Genomic DNA, 10,876 nt, shown 5'->3' on the forward strand with positions numbered 1-10,876 from the left:
ATGCTTGCTTCCAGAGCTGCTGTTTTGTTACTTGATGTCCACCTAGGTACTGGATCAAAGCTGAATTCCTTTGTCAGCTTTTTCAGAGGTTTCATCAGAGCAAATTACCTCTCAGGACCCAACTGAAAGCACCAGCTGGAACACTGGACACAGAACAACACACCCTCTGCCAAACCCACTTTGCAGCTCTTTGATTGACAATGAATCTGAGACTTGAGGAACCCAGGACACGACGGGAGTTTGGCAAAATGAAAAAAAAAAATATATATAAAAAGTAGAAAATCGACCCTGAATATAAGCCACCCTAAATAAACACTGTCCTGAGAACACAAGTGTTTTCTCCTCCCTCTCAGAAAATCACAGATTGGTTTGATCTGAAAGGGTCTTTAAACTCATCCAGTCCCACCCCTGGGATATCTTCCACTGTCCCAGGCTGCTCCCAGCCCTGTCCAGCCTGGGTCAGTGCCAGTGAAGCTGCAGGGTGAAGCCCAGGGGAGCCCCAGCCCAGTACCTGGAGGGGAAGGCAGCTGCACTGATGCGGATGGTCTCCAGCACCCCACAGGCTCTCAGCTGCTGCACTGCTCTCTTCGAGTCAAACCTGCAGGAAGATTTGGGACAGACATTTACACACAGTGCAAATCACCCCCACCTCACCAACCCACCTGACAGTGACTCCTACAGAGACAGGAATTGCCTTCTCCTCTCCTCATTATCCTCATGTCACATGTTTCCTCTGCATGTCACAAGGGGATGTGATTTTTGCTTGAAAACTTGCTGCCACCCTGCTATCAATGTCAATTCTTGGGATAGGATGGCCACCTCCTGAAATTAATTACTGGCCACAGCCAGAATCTACCTGGCTTTGCAAACCAATGCAATCACAATAAAAAGGGAACAGGCTGCCCTACCACAAGCTGACTGATGAACCAGGCCAAATTACTCCTGCAGATATCAAGGCAATAACATATTTACAGAAAATAAATTAAACAGCAAAGTCAGTCAGATATATTCAGTTCCATACTAATACCAGGTAATTCACAGGTGCCACAAATTTCTAGACTAAGTTTTCCAAGAAAAGTGATGCTCTTGTTCCAGAATAATGACTTTGGTAGGCACCACCTGGAAATTCAAGGTGTTTCTACCCTCCTCCTTAAAGCTTCCATCACTCCTACCAATGCCTTCTCATTTCTATCAGCAATTTGTGGAAGAAGAACCAAAAAACCTCATGGCAACTTCCAGCTGAATACTTGGGCAGTGCTTTCTCTGGTTCTTGGCAAAAAACTCACTCCCAGGTCAGACTCAGAGTGAGTCCAGGTACCAGCATCCCCCCTGGCTGCTCCCTCCCTCCACCCTGACTCTGAATGCACAAGGAGGTTCCAGCTCTCCACCTCTGGAAAATGTCCTTGCACTAAATTTGGATTCACATGATGCAGATGTCCATAGCTGTGTGAGGTTTCCAGAACAAACCTTCTCATATAACACCAGCTTTTCCCTTCCTGAAAGCCCAAAATATTTACACCTGCAAGGCAAGATTGCATGAATAATTCTGCCTGCTCTCTGCTGTACAAAAGCAGTGTGAAATACAGTCTCCTTCTTCTCTCTCTGTGCTTTTTTAAACTCCCTGGACCTGTCAAGTCTACAAGCAAGTTATTCACTGCAACACCACGAACACTGTGCAGGGTGAAAAATCAGTCTGGGCTGTCACTCACTTCAGGGAAGAGCCCACAAGGGTGCAATTTCCATAACAATAAAAAATAAACAGGACTGGCAGATCAGCAGGTAACGTCCTGGAAGATCCCAGGGCAACCTCTGCTGTATCCAAGGGAAATTCTGCAAAGCAGCAGAGCCCTGCCATTTCAGAGGGGGTGAAATGCAGTCACCAGAGGGGCTGCAGTCATCTACCAGCAACACCTCCAGCTATGGGCTAATGCTGAAATTAAGACCTTAAAAGTGGGATGATACATCTTATTACAAACTTCTTTTCCTTGCCCTGGCAGGTAGAAGCACCTGGCAGGTTGGTTTTTGCCTGGAAACCCAAATCAGAGATCCCAAACCCTGCCTGAAACAGAATCTAAAATGAAAATTGACAGAGGAACAACCTGAAGTCAGGCATTTTCCTGGAAGCCTTCTCCACCAGGAATTAACCTCAGGCTGCAGTCAGATGGAGCAAGCATCCCTGCCTGGTGCCAAGGTCCTCCAGGATGGGAGCCTGACACCCTCAGCCCCTTTACAGATCCCTGCAGCAAGTTGTGAAGTGGGAATGCAGGGTGTGAGAGACCCAAGGAAGCCTCCAGCCCAACCCTCTGTGTTCCAAAGCTGGGACAGCTGTGGGGGCAGACCCATGGCTCAGGGGTTTATCCAGTGAAAACTGATAGAAATCTACACAGATGGAGGCTGAACAACCTCTCTGGGCAGGCTGCTCCATGGACAGAGTGTCCTCAGGGAGAAAAACATGATTATTTATGTCCAGTCTGAACCTTCCACATCAATTTGGGGCCATTGGCTCCTGTCCTCCCACCACTGTTGAGAGCATGGTTTTCTCCTCGTGGAAGCCCCTCTAAGTACTGAAGGGCTGCCATTCCATTATTTCTGCTCTCCAGGATAAGCATCTCTTAGTTAAATAACTAATCTCTTAGTTAAATAACTAAGAGTTCAATGTTCTCTTGAGCTGAAAAATGTTGTTTTAGAAGGAGAAAACTTGTTCTCTCACTGAACAACAAACATAACACCAAGTGTTCTGCATGCTACAGACACCACTTCAGTGCTAACCTGGAGCAATGCTGATGATGTTTCACTTGACAAATGCTTCCCAGCACTGAGCATTTTCCAGCATGTGTCTCTAAATACCGTTTCTAGTATAAGCAAATAGGCTTTAGAGAGCACATCCTATAAGGGGCAGCTGAGGGAGCTGGGAAGGGGCTGGAGCCCCAGGAGAGGCTGAGGGAGCTGGGAAGGGGCTGAGGGAGCTGGGAAGGGGCTGAGGGAGCTGGGAAGGGGCTCAGCCTGGAGAAAAGGAGGCTCAGGGGGGACCTTGTGGCTCTGCACAGCTCCTGACAGGAGGGGACAGCCGGGGGGATTTGGGATCTTATCCCAGGGAACAGGGACAGCAGGAGAGGGAATGGACTCAGGGCCAGGGGAGGATCAGGGTGGACACCAGGAGGAATTTATTCATGGAAAGAGTGGTCAGGAACTGGAAAGGATTGCCCAGGAGGGTTTGGAGTGCCCATCCCTGGAGGTGTCTGAGGAATGACTGGAGGTGGCACTGAGTGCTCTGGGCTGGTGGCACAGTGGGGATCAGGCACAGCTTGGATTCTGTGGAGCTCTTTTCCAACCTCAGTGCACTTGGGATTCTGTGACTTTATTTGAGCCAGGCTAAACATGCAAATTCCTCAAGCTGGTGGCAGCAAGACCAACCTTTACTGCAGTCCCCAGGTCACAATGTCAATTAAGCAATCCATGAGCACTGAGGGGGGAGAGTCTCTTGCAGAACCACCCACAGGAGATACCTGAACCCCCTGTGGATGAGGATGCAACCCCATCACCACAACCTAAAGCAACCTCCTCCAGAACCATCCTGGTGTCTATTTTGGTCTGTCATTTGTTCCCAAAATCCCAAGCTTGGACATTCACCAATAGTAGCATCACACTGGGCAGAGCTATCACTTGGACTAGGAGCAAGCACTGGTAGAATTATCCTCCTGGTGCTTGCTACCCATAATATCTTAGAGATACAACTGAGTTCATTCAATTACTGCCCCCTGAAAATCAGGGGCTTGCACATCCATGGAATTATATTAACTGTACCCTGGGCATCAGAAGAAAAACTGAATTGGAAAGTTCAAAGGCAGAGAAGTGAAGAGAGATGAGCTGAAAGGAGAGCCAAGCAGGGAGATGGAGTCCTGGAAACACCCCTTGGGAAGATGAAGCCACTTCACCACCCAGAGCATCTCACACTCTCACTGCAGCAACTCAGAGAATCACTTTGTGCTCCATCTAAGGAAAACAGTCAATCACACGGTGTAATCCTGAATTTCATTTAAATAACAATAATTTTATTTAAATCCCCTGAAAAAGGCAGCAGGAGACCAAGGCCCCAAGCATCTCCAGTACCTACAGGATGGTGTGTAAAACACATCAGCAGAGCACAGGAACTGCCAAACCAGCACAGCCAGCCTTCTCCAGGGCTGTTAACTACTCCTCTGAGGAACCAAGCAAATACAAACCAGTTTCTGAATGCCTTGCCATGATTAATACCCCTCTTTGCTGTTTGCAGAGGGAGAAGAGTCAAGCCAGGAAGATTCCAGGTGGATACATCTCCGCCAGCACACCATGACCAAGGGTGAGCCAGTTTGGAGCAGCTTTGCCCTCCTTTCAGGACTCTCCTGGAGCTGTCTCTGCACTCCTAATCACACTGTGCTCACTGGGAGCACTCAGCCTGCCCTGGATCATCTGGAGGGAGATGCCTCCCTGCTGCTGGATTGCACTGACAGCCTCCTTCACTAAAGGTCACCACCTGCACTTTGTGCCTTTCGAGGACATCACATCTATAAGGCCCCTGCATACTAATGGCCAAGCTTTACTGGAGTTACAGAGAAGAAAACTGGGCACAAATCCATGATCAAGAGGTCAAACAGGGCTAACAACTACCTGCCCACAGTGTTTGCTGCCTGTATCTGAACTAGGAGGAAAATCAGGACTGGCCTCTTGCTTCAGCTGCTCACTCACCTGGAAACTTGCCTGAAGCTGATACAAGCCACATATTTACTTTTCCTACATTTCTTTTGGAAGCATCAAAACATTTTTGTTCATTTTACAAGCCCACTACTTATCTCTGCTTTTTCATTTCTTTCTCTTTTCACTGTTTGGAGCTATGATTATTTAAATCAAAGCAAGTCTAAGACAAAAATTGCACAAAGACCCTATTACTGCAAAGCAAGGATGCTCAGTACTAGCAAAGCATATCTATGAATTTTTAGAACCTGAATTCTTCATTTCAGAGGCACAAACCCCACTTGCTGAAACCCAAAAAATGAGACTCCAGCAACCCACACGGACCTTCCAGTCACAGGAGCAACATCAAAAGGAGGGGGAAACTCTTCAGCAGCAGGAAGAGCCCAAAGCAGGCTGTGCTGCTGTAAAGCTGAACAGACTTGCACATCTGCAGTGCCACTCACTTGAAGGGGATTTTCTCATCATTGGGCTTGATGCAGCGCACGTAGTGCGGGGTGGTGGCGTTCAGGGTCTCCATCAGCAGGTGCAGGGAGTTCCGGAACTGAAAGACAGAAAAACACCCTCACCTGGAGGAGGGGTGAAGCTGCTGCAACCCTGCAGCCCCTGCAGCAGGTGACACGAGCCACCTGTGGGTGTGACACAGCTGAACCTCCCCATGGACCCGGCAGGGAGAATTCAGAGAAGACACTGTGGGGTTGAGGCTTCCAGCTCACAGAGGTTCATGAGCAACAAAGCTCAGGACTCTGCCTGGGTGGGTCTTGGAAACATCTCCAAGGATGGAGACAGCATGTTTGGTTTGAGGGATGGGTGTTTGCTAATAAAGGCAGAAGCTTCTTTTTGAAATTGACAATGTAAACCCCATTCCTCCAAATTATTATTATAATTTTGAAATTAAGGGGCTCTCAGGCAAAGAGATGGGAATTTGGAATATATTTTTTTTTATTAGGAAAATTAAAATAGAAATGCAGTATTGCAAGGAACAATTCCAACCCTGCCAGAGTCAGAATCCAAGCAGACACCCGTCAGTCAGTCAGGGTGGTGGCAGCAGTCCCATTCCATGGTGCTGCATCCTCCTGCAGGGGCAGATGTGGTTCAGCTGGAGCAGTGCTCCTGGAGAAGGTGCAACTTTCCTCTGGAGGTTTAGGGATGATGTAGAAAAGGTCCAGTTGTTTGTTTGTTTGTTTGTTTTTAATTTAGTGGAAAGACAGTAGCTTGTTATTTAAAATTGTAGGGTTTTTTTATTTTGGTAGGAAAGGCTTGGCTCTTTTTTTGGCTGGAGCATCTCCCAATGGGATGCTGTAATTTTTTTAGTTATACAGTGGGACTTAATGGGCTATTAGCAGATGATATCTAACTGGAGGGAGAATGGGTTGTGGAAAGATAAAGATGATTGCCCCAGTTAGTTTAAAGATGGCCCATTAACAGGAGATATCCCCACAGAGATAAGAATCACTGTCACACCTGGTTTAACCCCTGGCCATGAACAGGAGATATCTCCTGGAGGGAGAATGGGCTGTGGGAAGATAAAGATGATTGCCCAGCTGGTTTAAAGATGGCCCATTAGCAGGGAATATATGCCAGGAGATCAGGGGCACTGCCACACTGAGCTTCAGCAGATGGGGACAGAATACACATTTCTGGCCACATCCTGTATTGCAACCCAAGGCACAGTACAATCTCCGTGTGCCCCTGTTGAATACTCTGACTGCCCTCAGGGGGAACAATGCTCCATTTTTGAAGCTGTTTCAATTTATGAGCTCCACAATGTATAGGGACACCATCCAGTGAATCCCAGAGTGGCCTCCACCCTCCCATGCTTTCAGTCAAGACTACTCAAACCTGCTGCTCCAAAGACTCTGCCAGAACTCTTCCAAAACCCAACAGCCGAAAGCAGAGATCACGGCGATGTCTCTTTCCACCCCAAACATCTTTTAATTCACTCTTGCTTCAAACAGAAGCGACAAGATGTTCAGCAGGATGGCTCTGCTGCTGCTGACTGGCTCCAGCTGGCATTACCTGGTGTCCCACAGTTTTCCTGTGCTCCTTGTTGGCAGCTTTGAAGGGCGGCGTGGCGGAGCGGACGTTGATCCGCGGCGCTGCCTTTCTCGCGGGCACAGCAGGCACAGCCTCCTCCTCCTGGAACAAGTCTGCTACCATCTGATACTAAAACAAAAGGCAGCTCTTGAGCACCCTGCTCTCTGGGGAATGAACCCACCCAGCTCCCACTGCAGGTCATTTCTCACCCGCCCTAAAGCTGGAAGGGGGAAAAGGGCGAGAAATAGAGAGCAAGAATAGTTGGCTACATAAACCACATCAGCAGGACAGCTGACCATTCTGTGCTGCAGTTCATGAAACCTTGAAATGTGCACAATAAATCAAACCAGCAAAAAAAAAAAAAAAAAGAAAAGAAAAAAAAGGCAAAGAGAGAAGAGAAGAGAAGAGAAGAGAAGAGAAGAGAAGAGAAGAGAAGAGAAGAGAAGAGAAGAGAAGAGAAGAGAAGAGAAGAGAAGAGAAGAGAAAAGAAAAGAAAAGAAAAGAAAAGAAAAGAAAAGAAAAGAAAAGAAAAGAAAGAAAAGAAAAGAAAAGAAAAGAAAAGAAAAGAAAAGAAAAGAAAAGAAAAAAGAAAAGAAAAGTCTTGCTGAAGTTTTGGCAAGGCACAAAAACTTCAGGTGATTCCTGCTCCCAAGGCTTTGTTTTAGGGTACTTATCCAGCCCTGCCTGCACATCACATCCCCCAGGAACAGGATCTCCAGTGAGGACAGGCAGCAGCCTCAGAGACACCCTTGCTTTTCAAAAAATTAAGGGACACAAACACTTCCTCCTTAATTAACCACCTTTCAGGGCAGCACCACTTCCCCACAACCCTGGAAGAACCAAGTCTAGCCCCACAAATCCCTAAGCCTGGGATTTCTGCCAAGCCAGCAGCAACATTTCTGCTTCATGAACAACAGGTGAGCTGGCAAATGCAGCTTATGCCTTTTTTATTGTTATTATTTAGGGAGCAGGATATTCAGATTTACATTAGGCTGGGGAACCTGAATATTAAGCAAGCCACCATAAATTTGGTCTGGTTAGCAGGGCTGTTGAATTTTCACATCTTGAATCCATCTAGGCACCCACACTGGCAACTGCCACAGCTGCACTTGCATTCAAAGGGGAAACCCTTAAATGCAAAATATCCTCTCTGTCAGCAGGTGGGAGGCCATGTGTCACCAACTGAGCTGGGTGACACTGAAAGAGCCCCCAGGATGCCTCCCAGCAGCAGGGATGGAGGGACAGAATCACATCCCCACATCCCTGGCACACCAAGCCCAACACACCCACCCCAAAACCACCAGCACAGGGCAGTGGCAGCTGCACAGCACTCTTGCCCCCACCTCAGGCTCCTCCAAAAGTTGTATTTCCACCAAGATCCCAGGAAGAGTGCTGTGGTTTACCACTTTTTAGAGATAAATAGCCCTGTGCCACATCCCTGGGCTGAGACAGGAACACTTCCAGCCCTGTCCTGTGGGCTGCTGTCACTGCTTGTTAGGACAGCAGCCTCAACACCACTGTGGGAAGGAAATTATTTGCATTACATGAGCAAATTTCTTGCAGGCTCCACGGCAGCACCAGCTAAGGGTCTGCTTCATGCTCCCAGCTTACACTGCTCACTCAACTCCTACCAAAATAGATGCTCTCTCCTTCTTCACCTGACCCTCTATCCCTAAAAAATACATCCTGACAGTTGTGGATGACACACAACCATCTGGAATGATCTGGCTCCTGAAAACACAGGAGGTGTGGATGGAATGTGTTGGTGAAGACATCCAACATCTGACAATGTGGTAAATCCTCTGGATGAAATTTTGGGTTTCCAAATATCTTCTCAACACAGCTGGGAGTGCCACTGGTCCCTCCATCCACCTGATGTCAATAACAGCAGTGCTTGCTCCTGAATGAGTGCTGGAGAAGGATCTCAGAGCCAAGCTCTCAGCTTGCATGATGCAAACTGGGGGGACTGGGATCTAGCAGGAACCATTCCACAGGTTCTGGGGCATAAGCAAGAGGGGCAGATCCCTCCTCCCCAGCTGGCAGAGTCAAAACCATTGGTGCATTATTTGTAATTAAAGAGAACTGTAAAGTAATACCTTCACAGCATGCCCCTGTGCTTTCCATCAGCATTCAAATCATCCCCCTTAATTCAAAGAACATCAGCTCTCAACCATTTTAGCTGACCAGCACTTACAGAACTAATTAAATGCTTTATAAAGTCTCTTTCACCATCTTGTTGATGGCAGTAATTGCATTCTAATTAGCAGAAGGCAGCTCTGCCTTGGTGGGAGTGCAATGGCTTGCTGACAGGGAGGTGCCCAGGTCCTTGCTATGTTAAATTCAGTGTTCCCCCTTGCCCTCTGTGCTGTTTTAGTAGGAATGCAAAGAAGAGTGCAGGGAATGCTGTGTGCCAGCCTGATGCTGAGGACAGGACAAATTCCTCACAGCACAGCCCTCTGCAGCACAAATCTGAGCTTTGGTTAAATCTGCACATTTGGGCAGCAGACTCAGCACTGCCACTGCTGCTTTTTCTGGCTCAGAGAGACCAGGCTGCCTTTCACAGCAAAACAAAATTGGTTTCAATTGTTTATAGCCCTGGAGGGGAAATGAAAGGCAAGAGGCAAAAATATCAGGGAACAATCTGCTGGCAAACAGGGGTTAGGGGCAGCAAGAGCACATCATCAGGTGTTGAAGGATGTGGGAGAGGAATGTGACAATGCTCCTGCTGCTCTTCCCAGAACACACAGGCTGAAAAAAGCCCCCATGTTTTTAGGGGATTGGCTTAAAGGCAGAAATTCAACAAGCTATCTCCCAAAGGTTCTCAGATCCAAAGGTATTTCAGTTTTGGGCTGGGTCAGGGCAGCTGTGGCTGCTTTGGATGGGGCTTGGAGCACCCTGGGACAGTGGAAGGAGCAGGGGTGAAACTGGATGGGATCTAAGATCCCCTCCAAACCAGATATTAAACAAAAATCCAGCCTGCTCTGACATTATATTGTGGTCCCTATACATGACAAGAGAGCCTTTATTTCATATCTCTGATTTTAGGGAACAATTTCCAGGGTCTGCACTCCTCACCACCCTACTCCAAGGAGTTACAATCTCTCCTCTACACTAACAGGAGGAACTCAAGCAGAAATCCTTATCAGTCACTGCCAGTTCTGCAGCACTGACTCCAACAGCAAGTTCACCTCTGGCTAAATAATTAATCACACAGCATCAATTATTCCTGGAGGTTACCTGGCATTTCTAATGAGCTCTAATCACGCCCAGTTTTTCCCTGGGAAGCTTCCTGAACATGCAGAGCTCTTGATTTGGGTATTATTAAAGCCCAGCTTCACAGTTATTAATTTCACAACTACTCCCATGGATGAGAAAATTGCTCATCTTGCCATCTTCACACAAGTTCCTTGCTGTGAAACAGGCCAAACAAAACTTAAATAATTTCCCATTCTCATCTCTTCCAACTTTGACAGGAACAAACTCCTCCTAAAAATAAAGTCTCCTACACATCCCTTCATCCCACTCCTTATTCAGGGTGGCATTTAGAAGGTCACAGCCAGCAGCAAACTCAAGGGTGTCACAAAGAGAAGTCTGAATATGAGACATATTTTGCTGGCAACATGTAGGGGGCCTTCAAAATCCGTAATTAAAAAAAACAAAACAAAACAAAACAAAACAAAACAAAACAAAAAAGCAAACAAAAAAACAAAAAACCAAACCAAACCAAAGCACAAAAAAAACCCCCAAAAACAAAAAACCCAAAAAACCAACCAAACAAAAAAAAAAAAAAAAAAAAACACACAACAAAAAAAAAAACCAAAAAAACCCCAACAAAACAAAAACAAACAAAAAACCCACCAAAACAAACAAAAAACCCAAACAAACAACAAGAGAAAAAAGAAAATAAGAAAAATTTAACAGGCTGGCCTATGTTGTGGAAGGCTTTGAAATGGTTTGGAGGAAAAAAAAAGATGTACTCCTTCCTTAAACCACCCACCAGATTTGGAGGAACAATGCCCAGAGTCATACAGCCTGGATTTTGGCTGCTGGGTGGTGAGTTGGACTTTGCAAGGCTGCATTTTCACACTAACTGCTTAATAAAAGCTGACCC

At 46.8% G+C, this 10,876-nt stretch overlaps 1 protein-coding gene across 2 annotated transcripts in view; it reads right to left on the bottom strand.

Annotated features, from left to right (window-relative positions):
* MYO5B (myosin VB) overlaps positions 1-10,876 on the bottom strand; it is a 154,939-nt gene that overhangs the window by 57,907 nt on the left and 86,156 nt on the right. For both annotated transcript variants that reach the window (XM_079330329.1, XM_079330328.1), the window contains exons 15-17: positions 6,748-6,894; positions 5,175-5,272; positions 512-598 (exon numbers count right to left, since the gene is read on the bottom strand). In XM_079330329.1, the coding sequence (XP_079186455.1) occupies positions 512-598; positions 5,175-5,272; positions 6,748-6,894 (332 nt within the window). The remainder of the gene's footprint in view (positions 1-511; positions 599-5,174; positions 5,273-6,747; positions 6,895-10,876) is intronic.

This window comes from Erithacus rubecula, assembly GCF_903797595.1.
Source record: "Erithacus rubecula genome assembly, chromosome: Z".
Lineage (NCBI taxonomy): Eukaryota > Metazoa > Chordata > Aves > Passeriformes > Muscicapidae > Erithacus > Erithacus rubecula.